At 41.2% G+C, this 20173-nt stretch overlaps 1 protein-coding gene across 1 annotated transcript in view; it reads right to left on the bottom strand.

Moving 5' to 3' along the window:
• LOC103187487 (RNA-binding motif, single-stranded-interacting protein 3) overlaps positions 1 to 20173 on the bottom strand; it is a 565148-nt gene that overhangs the window by 110435 nt on the left and 434540 nt on the right. Inside the window, exon 8 of the mRNA XM_042346715.1 lies at positions 2454 to 2611. Within this exon, the coding sequence (XP_042202649.1) occupies positions 2454 to 2611 (158 nt within the window). The remainder of the gene's footprint in view (positions 1 to 2453; positions 2612 to 20173) is intronic.

The following is a 20173-nucleotide window of genomic DNA, read 5'->3' as shown; positions in this document are numbered from 1 at the left end:
GACACTTAAAAAAGGAATAGGCAGGATTGCAAAATACATTGATGATGAAAGTTAAAGATGCACACGATTCATTAATCACACAGGTGTTGCTCTTTGACATAGAAAAGCCATATTAGTGATAGACCAATCAATGTATTTGGTGGCTCAGACGTGAACAGGGCTCCTGCATAAATGGTCTACACCTTCATACAAAGATGCTACATATGCAACAGTGGTGTAATTGACGCCTTGCAGACTGTGTCCACCCCATTAAAGTGTTTTTAGTGCAAAAACACTTTAATGTGGTGGGTAAAATTATTGAAAATATTAGGAACAAGCATTATCTATTTCTTAAATTTATAATTCTTGTGTTGGGGACAGTTGGAGAGAAGAACTGAAATTTCAAAGATAGCCAATTTAATAATAATAATCTTTGCATTTGATATAGTGCCTTATCGTTGAGACACCTCAAAGCGCTTCACAGAATATATTGTAAAATATATTAATATATACTTAACACAAGGTAAACAGAGACAGGTGGAGTGAGGAAACTTGCCTAGGATTTTGCCTTGTCCGGGAATCAAACCCGGGTTACTATTGCTTGTGAGGCGACTGCTCTAACCTCTACCATTTAAGTGTAGGCACAATGACCCAAAATGTATCCTTTATAATAATAATAATCCTTGCATTTGATATAGCGCTTTTCACGTCGGGAGGACGTCCCAAAGCGCTTCACAGAACACACTGTAAAATGAATTGACTGTATATATGTGGGCGAACCCGACAGCCAATTGCGCACAGCAATGTCCCACAAACAGTCGTAGATTGAAAATGACCAATTTATTATTGTTTTTGGTTTTGGAGGGATTATTATTAGGCGTGTGGAGTAAGGAAACTTGCCCAAGGTTTCGCCCTGCCTGGAATTGAACTCAGGTCTCTCGCTTGCAAAGCGAGTGCTCTAACCACTGAGCTACAGGACTCCACAATTTATTTCACTTTAACAACATTAGGTTTGACAAGATGAGTTTGTTTATAAATACTATATTCCACAAATGTAGAGCTGCAAAATTCCTTTTGAGTATGTGCTTCTCTTTAATGCCCACCATAAAGATTCCATTACCAGGGCAACTTTAGGAGGGCTTAGTTTTAAATAGCATTGAATTTCAAGTAGTGTTCTTGTAAAATTAAAGGGCATACATTTCATGTTTCCAGAGTACAGTATATGTCTGAGCAACAGTGGTCCATTGGACACAACAATAATAATAAGAATATTTGCATTTGATTTAGCGCTTTTCACATCTTCTAAACGTCTCAAAGCGCTTCACAGAATATACTGTAAAGTGAATTGACTATATTTGTGGGCGAAATGCGGCAGCCAATTGCGCATAACAGTATCCCACAAACAGTTGAGGGTTGAAGTGACCAATTTATTGTTTTTTTTCTTGATGGATTATTATCAGGCATGTGGAGTAAAGAAACTTGCCAAAAGTTTCACCTTGTCGGGAATCGAACCCAGGTCTCTCGCTTGCGAGGCGAGTGCTCTAACCACTGAGCTACGGGACTCCACATGAGGTTTGATTTGTGCTAACCATGTGAGTTAGTGACTAGAGGCCATCAATTTAAGATAATCACCAAGGGAGCAAAGCAGGAGATTTGGAGGAATTTTGTTTACATGGCGAGTTGTTAGAATGGGGAATGCCCTGCCACTTGTGGTGGTCAAGGCAGAAATTGTATTAGTATCAAGAGGGAACAGGATAGATAACTAAAAAGGAATAATTTGTATGGTTTGAGGGAAAAGGCAAGTAAATGGGACTGAATGAATTGCTCTTTCAAAGAGACAGCATGGGAATGCTAGATCAAATGGCCTTCTGTTTTGTAAATTTTTACAAGTTCTATGCATTACAAATTTAAACTTGCCCGTAATTATATAATTAACGACCCAACAATTCTGTTATTCTTTATACTCATTTTTAATATCATAATTACAGTACTAGCAATTCCCTCTTTACACGTGCATTTACATATGTTTAGCACAACCTGCAATTTAAAGGTAAATGTGTCCTTGTCTTTACCTGATGGGGGTGGAGAGGGGCTCAATTTCAGGAATCCATCCCATTCTCATTTTAAGTCTATAAGTCCATGTAACTTCAGGTCCAGTGCCTGGACTAACATGAATGCTCAAGCCTTGATATATGCGAGGTGCCATTGTATAGTAGCTGCAACCCTTCCAGCAATAGAACAAATCAATAAATGTTTCAAATGACTCTTTCCATCTCATTATAATACTAACTGAAGTGTATCAGCTCAGTGCTGCAGCAGTGATGCCCTTTAGGTGGGAAGGAGAGCATCAATGTAGCAGCTGACGGGGAACATATCAATAACTGTTAATCTTTTTTTATGCATGAGCGTGTCTGTTTGTTGAATCCTTTATCTGTTAAAATTACTTCACAAACGAAAAGGCCAATGTCCCTCACCTGGCAAATCCCACCCCTCGGCTTACACCATTCGCATCTCTTAATATCCTTGTGGAGATCACATGGCCAAAGGGTTTCAGCATGTTCTCCAGTTCCTGCTCGTCCATGGAAATAGGCAAATTTGAGATGTACAGGTTTGTTGGGTCCTGTTCTTGCTGCTGTAAGACAATAAGAAAATTTCACATGAATCCCTGAAGGTCAAACAAGAGCATTCATTAATTCCAGAATCACATCAACAGGGCTTGAACAAAGAACACACACACACACAGTGCCATAATAACATCATTAAAAATCTTTGTCGTTATCTCGATTTTATATCTGTTTGTTCTATCAAATCTTTTGATGTTGGATTTTGCACAAATCCAAAGATTTGTGCACTTTATGAAATGGAGCAGAATAACTCCCAGTAAGGCTTCAATTTAATTCAGTTTGAAACGGATCACATAGGCGTGAGACATTGGAAAAAATACACAATATATACAATCCACAATAAATAAAAACAGATCGGGGATGGGTTACTCCACACTAAGTAAAATACAGCACCAAAACTTGAGGAGGCTGGAAGTTCACAATCAAGACACTTTGGATGTGGAGACAACAGCAGAAAGTCTCACCTCTCAGCAGATGGTTCAAGAAGGTATTTTGCAGTGCTCTGAGATGAATCCTACATGAAAGGCGCTAGCTATGTGAACACAAGTTGTTATTATTGTATTTTAAAAAGACAGGTGTCAGCGCAGAATATTCCTTGGTCCTTGTTCTATCTCACATTTTCAGCATACCTCCCAATTATCAGGAATCTGTAGCCATAAATAATCGGAGTGCTAACCCCAACTACATTGAATTACAATTACAATTTACATTTACAAGCCCTGAAACTTTGGAACACTTTCCCTCAAACCCTCTACCTTGCCCTCTCCTTTTCCCTTTTTTCAGATCACGCCTGAAAACCTTCCTCTTTGCTTACTCCCTCTGGCTCGGCATCAGGCTCCACCACTATTAAGCCCTTCAACATCAGGAGGATGTTTTAAAGTTCCTGACAATAAATATTTTCTGGGCATGCAAGCTGTGGGGGATGGGGGCAGAGGGTGAAGCCGAGGGGATGGAGAGGGCAATGATGACCAAAAATGTGGTCAAAAACGCACATTTTGAGGGGTGCCTTGAACGAGGGGAGGGAGTGAAAGAGTCAGAGTGACTTTGGGCTGATGTCTGAATGGGGTAGAAGCAGCATTGGCAAATAATAGGAAGAAAGTCTCCATTATATCCTTAAACCACACATTTGTCCTTTAAAGAAAGCAGTTTCTTAAAATGTTTATATGGAACCAATGCCGCATTTTACAGATATGGGTCTAGGAAAAGATTACAATAGCATTATGGGTCAGGGAGGTGATTGATTACATTTTCTGAACAATATCTCCAAAGATTTTCTTTCCGCATCTGAAGTGCAGGACAAGCGGCAATGAGATATCTGAATAGTTTAGTTTTGGGGGAAATTAAATCAGAAAATGGGAGTCGGCTGAAAAATATAAAAGAAGCTTCTGAACACTAGCAAAGCTTCAATTACATATCTGTACAAATGTTTCAAGTTTAACCTACTGCCTCAATTACCATTTATCAGTCGTAAGAGTGATGAGAGCGCAATGTAATAGTGTCTTTCCAGAGAGAGCATTTAGAGTGTAAAATAAATTGCAATATTTGGAAGATCCTTTCTTAAGCTTGTTAAATCTCAGTAATTGGGAACTATTGCTGCACATTAAAATGCAAAGCCTCATTAAAGAGCTTTTTGAAAGATGCAAAATCTTGAACATTCTACAGAATACTTTGAATTGGAAAACATTGGCTTCTAAGCAGAAGACGGCATTTAAGCATCCTGGCAGTAATTAAATGACAGAATGGCTTTTCTGCTTTATGAAACAATGATCTAATTACATTTTGTGGTGAATTAAAAGTGAAGAGAATAGTTCCAAATTATTTCTTGTAAAACCACCACTCTAGCCTTTCAGGGGAAAAACCACCAAAAATAATTGTGCATTGTACTTAGGAACCTGGAACTGGCACCAGAGCTGCAGCGGGAATTCGTAAAGCTAACAACTGAGGGTGACTGCTAATTTGAAAGGCTATTAGTCAGGCTGGAGTCTGAGAGGGCAGAAAGTCAGTGCTTCTCTTACACTTTGAAACAAAATTCCAGGAACAATCTTGGGCTTTATAATTGTACCAATATAGTATATAGGGTAACGTAATTATTGAGCATGCTGACCAAACAACCGATCATTGGTAAACTGTTAATTGCCGCTCTGTGTATTACACCGGGGAGGGGTAATCAGGGTCCTCTTCGAGCTGAGTTGGTTACAAGATGACACACTTGTTGGAATTTTATCAATCCCTCTATAGTGGTCTTGGTAGTCCAGTTCCTAAGCAAGATGGGTCCGCTCTGGTACTCCAAGGCACAGCTGATGGCAGACCAGCCAGGATGGTGCATCAGCAGGACTTGGAGGAGATCAGTCACTGGGAAGAGTGATTTTTTCAATTTCCCTCCTGTTAACCCTGCAAACTAAAGCCCTAATGATGGTCCTAGGTAAGCAGTTGGAAGTTTGCAAGACAGTGCTTTCAATAGTAAGCTATGCAGTTTTAGATGATCGGACTCCAGCACACTCCCAAGCCTTGGCTCTCGCCAACCTGCACCTAAAACACTTCAGAATTAGGCAAGCAGGGTAGAGAGTGTACATCCTATTCCAGATAGAGATATCTCCATCTATATGTGGAACTCTCCCTCTTAATAATGATGATGGCTTTCCTGCTTGTGTCAAACAACGCACCTGACCAAACATGACAGGAAGCTTAATGTGAAGCTATGAATGTTAGCTGGAAACAGCTAATTGTGGCGATCATTAAGACACTAATCTAAGAAAACTTCAGGAATGCCTCGAATGCTACTTCTATGGTAATACATTTGTCACTCTATTTTCAGTAACAGAATCTTTGCTTAAGTGTACTTGGTCTATCAGAGTGCGAAACACATTACTCTTCCCAATTAAATAAAATTGAATTGTCGGCACAGACAAGTTGGGCTGAATGGCCTGTTTTCATGATATATGTAAGTAACAGTCTATCACCCTGTGTAACTCTACAAAATGAAAATTAGACTGTTCTTCTCAACCATGATAAATCTTTTATGGTTGATAAAAAACATCTTTAAAGCAGAAGATTGCATCTTCGAAAAATACAAGATACAATTCAATCAGCGAGAAAATAGGTTTATTGCAATCTGACAGCTGGTCATTTGATTTATAGTATTCAACCCAACAAATATTTCAAAGATTCAAGCTCTGAATGTACAAAATCAATAAAGTTAGCTAAACAAATTCTTCATTTTCAGGAAATCTTGATACTACAAACACTGAAAAATAACTGCTTCTCCATTCGGAAGGTTTATACTACGCTTTCATGCCGAATCATCACAAAACACCTTTTTGTTAGGTCGACACAAGTAGAAACCCATCACCATTTTTAAGAGTATCCAAACCAAACTGAGAGTTCCACATATGTATGGCACCTACACATAGAAACTTCCCTACACATGGAAATGGAATGTGCACTCTCTTCTGCAGGGACATATTCTGCTCACCTAATACTGGGAGAGAATTAGGTGCAGGTTGTCAAGAATCCAAACTTGTGGACCCCAGAGTGTGTTTTGGAGAACATAAAGCAGGCTTGAGTCAAGCTGATTTGCAATGGAGCCTATCTTAAGGAGTTGATTTTGCCACATCATTGATTCAGACCATCTCCAGGTAAATGCAGTAGGATTGTCACTGTATAGATGCAGTCACATCATTACTGTATAAATCCAGCCGGTACGAATCGATTTAGCCACCACTCAAAATTAGCAGCTTTAAAAGCTCTTGGGCGGCCCAAATGACCGGTTCTTTAATAACATTTATAAAAACAGTAGTGTGTCTCTCCTCAATTCCAATTGGGAGTGGAAATTATACATTGTGAGCCTTCCCACCAAATTGCTGGAAGGGATAATGAATTACTTCCAACAATATAAAATGTTCTGAGAAAAAAGTAACAAAGTGATGACTGAGTCAAACTCACAATATTAAGAGTATTAATGATTGAAAACTATGTGAAGAATGTGCACCAGTTGCCATTAGCTTATGTCCATGAATAAGTATATAAAGGCACTCTTGGGTAGCCCACCTACTGCGTGGCCTCCGTATAAATAGCTTAATAAATGAAACAGCATGTCCATGTACCAGTAAACCTCATATTAAAAACACAATCCCAATTTATTTCAAATCCATCCGTTGCCCTTGATTATTCTTTCAATCAAGTGTATTGTGAACCTGGGTATCCCTTGGAAACTGCATTCCTCTGGGGTGCAGCAGAGGTTTAGAGTGTCAGAAGTCAAAAAATCAAAACAAAAGAAGAATCAAATGCTGTCAGTCAACAAACTCTTTGAAGTTCTGTTTCAAGCTCCTCCAACTTTATGACTCCTGACAGGAACGATCAATCACTTTTTATCCCATTCAGAGGTTTTAAACACACAGGATGCATTGAGTTACAAGGTGCACACTAACCTTTACTCCAGTGCAAATTACTCTTTCATATGTTTCACAGAGATTTAATTATTATGTCTTCCAGCATAGTTTATATATTGATACAGGCCTCTCAGAGCACTTAGCGCTCAAAGCTTATGGCACACAATGGAAACAACACACAATAAATATGATAAAGAATGTCATTGGCATTGGGAATAAGAAATGGATATTAAACTGAGGTAGTTCCTATATTTTGCTTGAAACTGAAAGAAAAATCTATATTGCAGTAGCCAAGGATTTCTGTTAATGTATAATTTTCTGGATTCACCACAATTCTGCCAGCCCTTGAGCTCATCTAAACAGCCTAATGAAATGTGTTCCACAGTTGATTGATTGGAGTTCCCATGTATGAGACTCCACTACAGCTAATTTAATATGCCTTTAGCCTTTCACCTTAGTTTGAGTTTGATTTTACCTTACCAACTACTCATATCAATCTCTGTACATTAAGCTAACCAGAAACTAGTTACAATAAACAGGATCACTTGAAGTAGATGTTATAGCTCTATTCAGATGGGGATTTGTTTTATTTGGAATGGAACGTATTAAGATCTTGGTAAAGAATGTAATTGAGATGGCAGTTGTTCCCATGTTTTAAATGCGCAGGTCAATTTGCACCTGTTGGTAGCACTGTGCCTCTGGGTCAGAGGTTGAGGGTTCGGAGTTTGACACCCAGTGAGCTCAATGATCCAGGCTGTCACTATGCTGAGGGAACTCCTCATTACTGGAGGAATGTTCTTCAAATAAAATGTTAAACTGGCATCCTGTCTGCATGTTCAAGTGGATGTTAAACAATTGATGGCACTATTATTGTGAAAAGCAAAGAGTTGTCTAGCATCCTCGCAAATATTCTTCCCTCATCCAAATTTAAAAATAAAACCAATTAATCGGTTATTGATCTCATAATATAATCTCCATAATAACTTAACTGACATGATTTGACCAGAGTACGAGAGGCTTCTATTACACTTATACAGAGCATTTCACGTTGGGAGGATGTCCCAAAGCGCTTAATAGTACTGGCTGACCACTCGAGCTAGGGGAAGAGAGCCAAGGAGGTTGGGAAGTGAAAGATGACCCAAAGTTCGGTCAAAAAGATAAGTCTTGAGATAGACTTGAACAAGGTGAGGGAAGAGAACAGACAGGTCGGTAGGGTTTGAGGAGGTTCTAGAGGTATGGTAGGGTGAGACTATGGAAGAATTTAAAGGTGGGAATGAAGATCTTGAACTTGATGCACTGGGGATGGGGAGCCCATGGAGCCGAGTGAGGGAAGGATGATAGGCTTGCAGAGCCTGGATTATTAAACATATTTAATAATCACTCTCAAAGGATGGTCTTCCTGCAGTCCTAGTATTTGAACATCATCATTTCCAAAACCAAAGGCTTGTGTAACATCCAGAGGAGTTATGAACTTTCACTGTTTTACTGCTCCTATCTTACACGCTCTAGGGAAGTGATTTCACTGCTATAAACAGGTCTTTTAGTTGCACAGCGGACAAGGACTGATAGAAGAGTAGCATGAATTGCTGTTGATATGATATACAGGTATAAATGATGTGATGGACAAAGTATGAAGAACTAAAAGGTGTGTATAAAGGCAAAGTGTATACCTTTAAAATGAGGGGTGCAAATCGGTTGGTATAGGGGTTCTGCCACAACTGTCTAGACTAGAGACACTAAAAGATTTGAGGATTATTGGCTTTATTGAGTTTGAGGGAATCAAATTTTCAGATAACTGGGAGCTTATTCAGGTAGAAATAACTTATACAGCAAGCATGGCTGCACATAAGCAGACGGACAACTAAGGTTTGGCAGTAAAATAAAAGACAGCAATTGAGATTAATTTAAAGCTAAATTCTGCTGGAAGACAAATGACTGCTGAATGAATATAAATGAACGAAGGTTTGCAGTTGATCAAGAGGGTATGAGAAGATAATGTATCAGTCCTGACAAAGTAAAATAGACACAAATATAACAAAATAATCAAATAGGGAAAGGTAGTGTTGAAGGACAACGAACATTATAATAATAATAATAATAATCCTTGCATTTGATATAGCGCTTTTCACGTCGGGAGGACGTCCCATTGGGAATATACATGTGGTCAATAGCATTATGACTCAATTGATAGCACTCTCAACTCTGTGTGAGAAGGTTGTGGGTTTAGGCCCCAACAACAAGACTTTGAGCTAGTCAACACTGAAAATCTTGCAATATTATAATAATATAATAATCCTTCCATTTGATAAAGCACCTTATTACATCTTCTAGATGCCTAAAAGCGCTTCACAGAATATACTATAAAGTGAACTGACTGTATATTTCGTGGCTGAAATGCAGCAGCCAATTACTCACAGCAGTGTCCCACAGTCGTGGATTGAGTGACCAAGTTATTATTAATATTTTTTTAAAAAGGGATTATAACAATCTGGCAATCGACTAACAACCAGGTTCCTACTTACTGCTAGATAAACAGAGGCTTCTGGCCCTCCCTCTCTCAAAATGCCCCTTTCCCTGTAACTCTCCCGCTCTGTCCTGCTTTCTCTCCACCCTCCCCACCTCCTATCTCTGCTTGACCTCCCCACTGCCTCCCTCTGCTTCAGGCTGGGAATCCTCCCCTGGGCTCATCTACAGGTATAAATGATATGATGGACATCGGGGAATAGGACATCGTGGCACTCAGCGTTGGCTGTCCAGCAGCAGCCACACCGACTGCCCCATTCACCACTACTGCCACAAGCCACCCCGGATCCAGACCCCGGGGGCTAACCTCTCCTCCCTTCATCTGCATCCCCACCCTCCCTGCCAACCAATTCACTAACCCCTCCCATCCCATACATCCCCCTGTCAATTGTCCAATCCTCAATGGCCTTCAAAACGTCCACTCCATCTGCAATAAGACCCTAGCCGTCAAAGATCTCATCCTCGATGAGAACGTTGATATTATGGCCCTCACGGAAATCTGGATCACCCCAGGTGACACCTTTCCCCTCATTGAGGCCACACCACATGGCTATACCTACTACCATGCCCCAACTGCTGTGGCGGTGGTGTGGCACTTATCTCCAGGGCGTCATTTGTCCTATTCCCCTACTTCACTGGCTCATTCCCCTCTTTTGAACATCTTACCCTCTGCCATCCCTACCATCTCTCACTAAAAATTCACCTAATTAACCAACCCCCAAAAATCTTCCCCACCTTCATCTCTGACATCTCCACCCTTCTAGCTTCCCTCTGCCTCTGCTCCAACCGCCTCATCACCCTAAGCAACTTAACCCCCACTTCATCCCCTCTTGCTCCACCTCCTCAGACTTCTCTCTCCTCTCCTCTCTCAACCTCTCCCTCCACATCCACTCTGCTATCACGTTCACGGCCACCCGCTCGACCTAGTGATCACCCGGGGCCTCAGCGCCTTGGATGTCACCATCACTGACAAGGCCATCTCTGACCACCATTTCATCTCCCTCAACTCCTATAACCCTCTCCCCACTGCCTCCAAACCTACCACCATCTTCTACCGCCCATGGAAAAAGATCTCCCCACAATCCCTCTCCGCCGCCCTGGAGTCCTCTGAACTCCTTCCCCTCTGGCCCACCTCCCGCACCAACCCACCTTCTGCATTTACTCTCCTCCACAGCACCCTCTCCACCACACTTGATGCCTTTGACCCCCTCACCTCTCGAACTGCCTCCTATTCCCGATCCTCACCCTGGTTCACCAGCCACCTCCTCTTGCTCAAGAGCCAGGTGCGGACTGTCGAACCCACGGCTCAAATCCGGCCTAATGGTCCACCGCCACATCTGGCTGGACCTCATCAAAACCTACCACTCCGCTCTCGCCTTGGCAAAATTGTCCTTCTATTCCAGGTTAATCCTGGAGGCGAACAGCAACTCCAGGCTCCTGTTCTCCACCACCAACCGGCTCCTCCACCCTCACCGCTACGCCTCACAGATTCTTTCCACCGACTCCCACTGCGAGGAAATGCTGGTCTCCCTTGAGTCCAAAATTGAGGGAATCCGCTCAGCTACCACTGCCCTCCCAACCTAAACCCCTCCCCATATTCTGACCACCACTCATCCCTCCTTCCACACTTTTGAACCTGTCACCCCCTCCTCTGACATCACCACCATATCCTCCATGAAGCTCACCACCAGCTCCCTGGACCCCATCCCCACCCTTCTCCTTAAATCCCAGCTCCACCTCCTTGCCCACTACTCGCCGACATCATCAACCTCTCCCTGTCATCTGGCACTGTTCCTACCCCCCTCAAAACAGCCACTATCACCCCCACCTTGAAGAAACCTTCCCTTGACCCATCAAAGCTATCCAGTTACCGACCCATCTCCCACCTCCCTTTTCTGTCTAAGGTCCTTGAGAGAGCCGTCGTCTTCCAGCTTTGCTTTTTCCTCTCCTCCCACTCCCTCCATGGACCCCTCCAATTGAGTTTCAGTGCTGCCCACATCAAGGAAACTGCTCTGGTCAAGGTCACAAATAACATCCTGACCATGTGTGACCATGGCTCCCTCTGCCTCCTCGTCTCCTCGACCTCTCCACCGCCTTTGATACTGTGGACCACTCAATACTCCTCCACCGCCTCTCCTCCCACCTCCACCTTGAAGGTTCTGTCCTTGACTGGTTCAGGTCCTACCTTTTACACTGCCTCCACTTCGTCTCTGCAAACGGCTTCTCCTCCAGCCCCTGCACCATCTTGTGAGGCATTCCTCAGCGCTCTGTCCCCTCCTCTTCACCCTCCATCCTCCCCCTTGGTGATATCATCCGCAGATAGGGGGTAAATTTCCACATGTATGCGGATGACACCCAACTCTATCTCTCTGTCTCCACCCTCAACTCCAGGACTACTGGTGTCCTGACTGAAGGCCTGTCCGACATCAAGTCCTGATGTGAAAGGCGCTCTATAAATGTAATTTTGTTGTGTTGTTGTTGTTGTAAGGAAACTTGCTTAAGATTTTGCCCTGCCTGGGAATCAATCCCAGGTCCTCTTGTTTTTCGAGGTGAGTTCTCTAACCACTAAGCTACAGAACTCCAATTTTGTGCAGTGCGGGGAATGCTGCAATGTCAGAGATGACAACAGAAATCTGCCTGTTCAGATAGACGTTAAAGATCCTATGGCATATTCAAAAAGAGAAGGAAGCTTCTTCTGGTTTCCTGTCAAACAATCCCTCAGATAAATTTGGTCATTCACTTCATAGCTGTTTGTGGGACATTGCCGTGCGCAAACTGATTGCCACATTTACCACAAAAGCATAGTCACTTTAAAGTGAAATCCCTAGGAAGTGATATGAAGTGTTTTGAGACTTTTCTATGACATTCTGTCAAAATATCAAAGGATTATTATAACATTGGCATCACAGAAACATTAAGGTAAAACATGCAATTTCCAATATTAGATATGATGTGTTAACCATTGTGCCAAACATAAGTGGGAGTGTTCTCACATAAAGATACTCGACTGAAAATTCTGATGTTTCTTAACAGATTCAATGACACAACGTGTTGAAAAACATGATAATTTTCATTCCACAGTTGCACTGAAGTAGGACATGAAATAGAGCTAAGGAGCTATGGAATAGTTTGTGAAGGTAAACCTATAAAGACTGGTGGCCAAGTGCCATTATAGTTAATACGGCTAACAACAGCTACTGAAAGGGACAAATAACAGCAGAAAGGGAGACAGCACAAGCAATCTGAACAGGTTAGTCACGATGAGAGCAACAGAATAGCATCTGGCACCTACAATTGATCAGCAGCTCAAGGTGAACAGGTAGATGAAGAGCTGCTCGAGCTAGTAAGAAAAGTATCATAGAATGGTAATGTGCAAATCAATGTTGTAGGGGTAAAGTGGACACAGCAGAGAAACATGAAAGGAAAGGTTATAAGTACAAGTCGTTGCAAAGAGGCAATCTTGACACAGGTGAGAAGTAGAGCACTGGATAGATGTTCTATTAGATTTAGTGTTTAGCAATCCACCAGAACAGATCAGTAACAAATAAGTGATTGAACACTTGCGGTGCCAGTCTTCATTGGGACAGTGGAGCTTGCGAAGAACCTGGGAGCTAACTATGTGGAGAGCAGAACTATAGGATATAAAAGAAGAAAGTAGTGGTGGAAATTGCTGCTAATATGTGTTAATTATCACTGGGGACATTGTTAATAAATGTGGTCAATGTGGCCAGCCAATAAATAAATATTGACTGCTTGTATGATGCTGTCTGAAAATTGGCTGCTTCATTTGCCTACAAAATTCACAGCCACTACACTTTACACTACTCTATATCCTGTGAAGTATTTTGAGACGTCGTCCCAATGTGAAAGGCGCTATATGAAATGTAAGGATTATTGTTATTTTCCTATTGTAAATTAATAGATTAAATTAGATGGCTAATTTGGTTTAGGAATATAAACAGAAAAAGATTGTGCAAACAAATTATCATATTGTCTATGGAACACAACAAATGGCCTTGCCCTCGCTCCTGGGACTCTGGAAATGTCATCTGTGGAAAATAATGTCCAGAGTAATGGAGGTGTAAGGATAGATGCATATTCGGGAACTCTACTTAGTTAACTTGTGGGGTCAGGAAGAAATTCTCCAGAAAGCTTCTGTCCCATGTCTGAAAGCAGTTGCTGCAACTGAATGTCAGGGAGAAATCAGATATAAACTAAAACCTGGCATCTAATGAACAAACCTGTTTTCAATGATCATTTAGCACTGTGTTCAGACCCCTCCATCCAGTTCTAGCTACAGCCCAAGCCATTTATAATGCAAAAAAACCCCAGTAAATTGGCACTAATAGGTAAGGTTTCAAAACCCCCAATCTCTTTTGAATAAGATATTCACTGGTAGTTTAATTTAATATGTTTCGGAGTACATGCGCCTTCATTCCCTCACTGTGGGGCTTTGCAAAGAGCTTGGGAGTTAATTACATTGGGAGCAGGTCTGGAGGATACAAAAAAAAAGAAAAATAATGGTGAAAATTGCCACTGTGATGTGTTAATTATTACTGGTTATAATTATCGCATTGTGAATGCTGACTGTCATTGTAACTGTTTCGCACTAGGTTTAAAAACATGCTTGTCTCAAACTAAGGATTAAAAATATCAAATCCTGAGGTTATAACAATAATCCTTGCGGTACATATAGCATGCTTCATGTTCTAAGCGCTTCACAAGATTGTAAAGTATAGTGACTGTGTATTTTGTAGGTGAACGTTAATCAGATTTATGTCATGGCAACCAACGGAAAGGAAACTCTGTTCAGATACAATGTGACTGCAGACTGGAGTTACTGGTGTCAACAGAAATTCTAAAGGGATTCTTCTTCTTACTAAAGAGTCCCATTAGGCATTACTGCAAATGGAACCCAATATATAATGTCCCCGGAGAAATATTCCTCTGGGAAGTGGAAGCTTCCACCCAGGACAGAGACTCTGAGAAGTATCTGGTGAATTCTCTGATTCCAGCCTTTCTGAATCTTTTACACAGACAGATTAAGGTTCAGATTTGTAAGCACTAACCAATTGCATTCACCCACAAACCACACAGTCACTATATTTCACAGTATATCCTTTGAAGAGCCTTAAGACGTCTCGTGATAAGGCGCTATATAAAATGCAAAGATTATTATTATTATTCCTGCCTTCCTCATTCTACCATCTGCAATTAAGACCTTCAGACATCTTCCAGCTTCTTAATACTAACTCTGAATGGCCTGTCCTATCTAGAAGCTGGAGATAGTTTTAACACTATCTATTTTGTGGCTTTCCATTGCCAAGAGAGCTGTGGGTTTTAATAACCCTCCTGTGTGCAGATGACAGGCCTCCTTGAACTTACTCCACCAGCAGATCTATATTTATCCTGTCCTGTGCATCACACTTAACAAAGCTGAAGGGAAATTTCCAATCTTCTATTTAAAAATAATGATTGTCTTCAAATCATTACTGTCCATCACCCACGTCAACCTCACAGAGAAATTGCACTGATACCACTGACCTAGTCTGTTCCTTTTGCTGATATAATGGTTTTAGTTTATAGTGCTTCAAAGATTACTGGAACCTTGTTCATTTTTCCAACATTAAGGAGGTTTTCTAAGTTCTTTTGCACAAGGTCTTGGAAGCTGGCCACCTTCTGCTGTTGGCCAGATGCCAGTTTATCCTGCTGCAATGACAGATGTAAACCTTCACCTCATCCCTGCGCATTCCATTCCAGACATTGGGAAATGCCCATGTATAGGTGCCATACATATGTGTAATTCAGTCTGATTTGGTTCTTCATAAGCATTTCCACATGTATCAGATACCCAGGCAACTGAAAAAAAGTTCCAACTACAATGTCTTAGTATAAAACTCAATATGAATCCAGAAGCAAGATAGCAGAGGGGTGTGATTAATTTAGGAGCCATGAATTATAGGAAATAAACAGAATAGTGTTCACTCAATTCTAATAGTAACCCCTTTGCTTCAACTTGCTGTCTAGTGTATCATTTTTACATTTCATTTCATTCTGTCGGGTACTTTCCACGATTACTGAAATCCCTCTATATGAGGCACCGTTCACCAGTGATAAAGGTGAAGGCAGCCAAGCAAACTGATAATGTCAATTTTCCCTTTCAGATAAGGAGACATTGAATGAGAAAAATATATCCAGACTAACAGGCTACTCCACAGGCTATCTACAATCAACCCTATCAATAAATAATAACCCTTACATTTGCTACAGGGCTTTTAATATTGTGAGGATGTCTCAAAGAGCTTCACAGGATTGTACTGTAAAGTGTAGCGACTGTGCATTTTGTGGGTGAACACGGCAGCCAATTTTTCACACAGCAATGACCCAAAACAGGCATGAAGTGAATACCCAACGTTATTCAGAAATTGTTGGCCAGGACAACAATCTCTTTTTGAGAAGTGTTTTAAGGAGCCTTCTCCAGGGGGAATGAAACCAATTGTAAGAGTAACATTAATGGTTCGAGTGTTATCTCGTAACTCAACAAAGATCAGCCATTGAGCTTGGAACCATCCAATACCATAGAACTCTGTGGGTGTCTGTGGACCTGTGGTTGGCTGGTACTCAGGTCATCAATCTATGTCAACATCATTTCCTGGGTGCTGTAATAATAATAATAATCCTTGCATTTGATATAGCGCTTTTCACGTCGGGAGGACGTCCCAAAGCGCTTCACAGAACACACTGTAAAGTGAATTGACTGTATATTTGTGGGCGAACGCGGCAGCCAATTGCGCACAGCAATGTCCCACAAACAGTCGTAGATTGAAAATGACCAATTTATTATTGTTTTGGTTTTGGAGGGATTATTATTAGGCGTGTGGAGTAAGGAAACTTGCCCAAGGTTTCACCCTGCCTGGAATTGAACTCAGGTCTCCCGCTTGCAAAGCGAGTGCTCTAACCACTGAGCTACAGGACTCAGTGTAGAGTCCTGCTGTATCATGCTGTACATACATGATATCATGCATGATATGTGCAGGAAGTGCTTGTGCATAGTGCATGTGCACAAGAGCAGAGGATGACATTGCTGACGACCTCATGACCCAATGTCAGCCAAGTTTTAGTTTGGGAAACCGTCACACATGCACAGGAAATGGCAACAGCTGCACATCTTGCATGCATGACCCACAATAAGTGACATTGCAGCAGCCAATTTGGCTCTGTGCCCCGTTATAAAGTGATGGACCTGAAACAGTGTGTTATGTTAGGGTTTTTCTGTACCACACTCACTTGAACTACCACCAAAATAATAGAAACAAGATCTTTACAATCTAGAACAGTGAGTCAGTGCATTATAGCACCTAATCACCAGTCTGCTGAGATAGTGGGTTTATGCTGATTCACCACCAAAAGAATCACAATTTTGCACACTTTCTCTCTGCTGCCTGGCTGGATGTTGTACCATAACATTTCAACATGCTATGTTTAAAGTAAAATGAATATAGACTTCCTCACACTCCTGAGAATTCTGTATATATTAGCAGGAAATGAAATAGTTACCAATAAAAGCATGAATTAATAACTAGAAAATATGGTTCTAACATTGCTATCTTTATAAACTTTAACTATGATATTTAAATAATAAGTATAATCCTTGCATTTGATGTAGTGCCTTATCACGTCAACAACAGCAACAATAACACGTCATTGAGAAGTTTCACAGGATATAATGTAAAGTGGATTGATAAACACAATTAACCTTAGAAACCAAAAATAAGAATCAGTGTCTTTGTAATATATAATAATTCAATGTATTCAATATATCATGCCTCATCACATCAAAAGCTCTCAAACCATGTCACTGCTTCTTTTTGGAAAGTGTAGTGACTGTACATTTGTGGCAAATGTAGTCAATTTTCAGAAAACATTGTCCCACAAACAGTCAGGAAATGAATGACCATTTTTTATCTGGAAAATTTTTATCTGGAGGCCTTGACATCAACCAACGCAGCCGATACTCTCATCCACACCTTCATCACTTCCCGGCTGGACTATTCCAATGCCCTCCTCACTGGTCTCCCCAGCTCCACCATACACAAAATCCAATTAATTAAAAATTCCACTGCTCGGATACCGCACAAAACTCTCCCAATGTGAGCTTAAAATCGTTATCTTCCTACTCACAGACAAGAGTGCTACTGAGCCAGGCAATTAATGCAAGATACAGATTTGGAGCTTATTTAAGTAAATCTCCTGAGAGTCAACTTTCTCTGGATGAATGCCTGTGACGTAGACCTTTTGTGATGCAGCACCGATTGGTTCCAACAATGGGTTTATTTCCAAATTTATTAGGTTATGGTAAACTAATAATAAAATCATTGAAACAGTGTGCAATAATTTTTTTTATATAAAACTTGCTGAGCTCTTTCTGAAAGACGTTGATGTTGGAAATATTGCAAAAGGGGGAAGTAATATTATTAGAGAATTGAGAAGTAATATCACAGGGGTGATGTTAATAATGTTATATATTAATATAGAATAATAGTATATTCAGTTTTAAACTTAATATAACCAGCTTTGCATTGGTGTGTCGGCTTGGCTATGTCCTCAAGATCCCAATGTGAACTTAAAACCATTATCTTCCTACTCATAGACAAGTATGAAAGATTGGATGAAAGACTATATGATATATAACCTTTGATATATTTCAGCAATAATCATTGTCTGCTTCACATGAAGTACAATATTACTCGTTTAAAATCAGAAAACACTGCATGTTGGATTAAGCGTACAAAAACTTTTTTTCCCTTTAGGTAAGGAAAGAGATAGATCCTGCCCACACACTCCCTCTGTCCTGTTAATTCGGCTCAGCTTCACATCTCCTGCCTTCTCTGCCCCACCATCAGTGGGCAAACTTCCAGCCACTTTACTCTCGGGAACTCTCTTCCTAAATCACTCCACCTCGCTTCCACATTCTCTGCATTCAAAATCCTTCTAAAAACCTCTTAACTTGACTGTGCTTTTGGCCACTTCCTTCCTATCCCTGTGCCCTGACTCAAACTCCCATTCTCTCTCTATGAAGCACTTTGAGATGTTTTTGTATGTGAAAGCTGCTATAGGTATACGTTGTTAAGGAAAGTGACTCCTTTTTCTTATAGTCACTGTATCACAAGATTAGTTTGAATGAAGAATGCTCTCTGGCCCATTAATCTCATCCTTCCAGATCCTACCCACCATGTATCCTCTCATCACAATAACAATAAATTACATTTGTATACAACAACAACAACTTGGATTTATATAGCGCCCTCCACACCAGACGGCATCTCAGAGTGCTTCACAGTAACAGATTCTAGGGCTGAGCCAGGGGGAGGGGGAGGAAGGTGACCAAAGGCGCGGTTGAAAAGAAAGGTCTTCAGCAGAGACCTGAAAATAGGAAGAGAGGGGGAGAGGTGAAGGGAGTGAGGAAGGGAGTTACAGAGCCTCGGGGAATAGTGGCTGAAGGCACGGCCACCGAGGGTGGAGCGGAGGACTCGGGGGACAAGGAGGAGGCCAGACCCGGAGGAACGAAGGCAACAGGCACTGCTTTGAGGACAGAGGAGGTCAGAGAGGTAGGGGGGTGCAGAGGAGTGCAGGGATTTGAAGGTAAGGGTGAGGATCCTGAAATTGATATATAGATATAGAGCCTTTCACATTGGGAGGGCATCCTAAGGCACTGGACAGTTATGGATTTATCATAATAATAATTTAATCACTTCATAACATCAGTATGCTTTTTCAACGTGATCCAGTCATTAATTACCCCTGGGTAAAGAATTCTTTAGGTGTTATTCCTCGCTAGTATTGTTGCAGAATAATAGCTAACGTGTAAACTAGTCTTTCCATAGTGCACATCAGAAAAACACACATAGCTAAGAATAGTGGACAGCCATTTTGTTTCAAACCTCACTTTGCAGCTCTTTCCCTGTATCTGTTTAAGTGTTTACTTCCCAGGTGCTTATCCAGTACCCTTTTCACAATTTCCTGGCCCCTCTCCCTTGGGCCAGTAAATTAAGTTGCATGTGTTATAGAGTATTAAACAATGGTAACTTCATTAATATCTGCCTCAGGCAGCGATTATGTCACAGTGTGGCTGTCATCCAGCTGCACACTGATACTTCTCTGTTTGTAATGAGACATATCGAAGGTAGTGGGCAGTGAGCCTCTTTGCTTTGGATTTTTGTTGAACACTGCTCACTGAAGAGAACTGCGCATGCAACCTCAGCAAACCTGTCCAAATTACACTGGAAAATAATTACTCATAGTCTGGCGTAACAGGGTTGCCATTATATGACCTCAAACCTTCTGAAGAACTAGGGTTTCTCTTACCCACAGGCATTTCCATAACTCTTTATGTTATTCCAGATATTTTCTCCAAGTATTTTGCAAGAGACTTTTCACTTTCAGACAGATATGTCTAGGATTACTACGTTTCCGACCTTGACTGGAAGGCAGAAGTGTTGCCGGCCTCTGCTGGGATGTCTGCTTGTGTGACAGTCAGTATGTGGTTGCAGGACATGATGAAATGCAAATCAACCACAGACCGATTCATCAACTATACCTATAGGAATTGATAGCTGACGAAGTTCCTTCCATTTTAGCAGAATGCTAAAGATCTCGGTG

Source organism: Callorhinchus milii, unplaced genomic scaffold, assembly GCF_018977255.1.
Source record: "Callorhinchus milii isolate IMCB2004 unplaced genomic scaffold, IMCB_Cmil_1.0 Scaffold2, whole genome shotgun sequence".
Taxonomy (NCBI): Eukaryota; Metazoa; Chordata; class Chondrichthyes; order Chimaeriformes; family Callorhinchidae; genus Callorhinchus; species Callorhinchus milii.
Note: the sequence above shows the minus strand (reverse complement) of the source record. Positions and strands in the feature narration are given on the sequence as shown.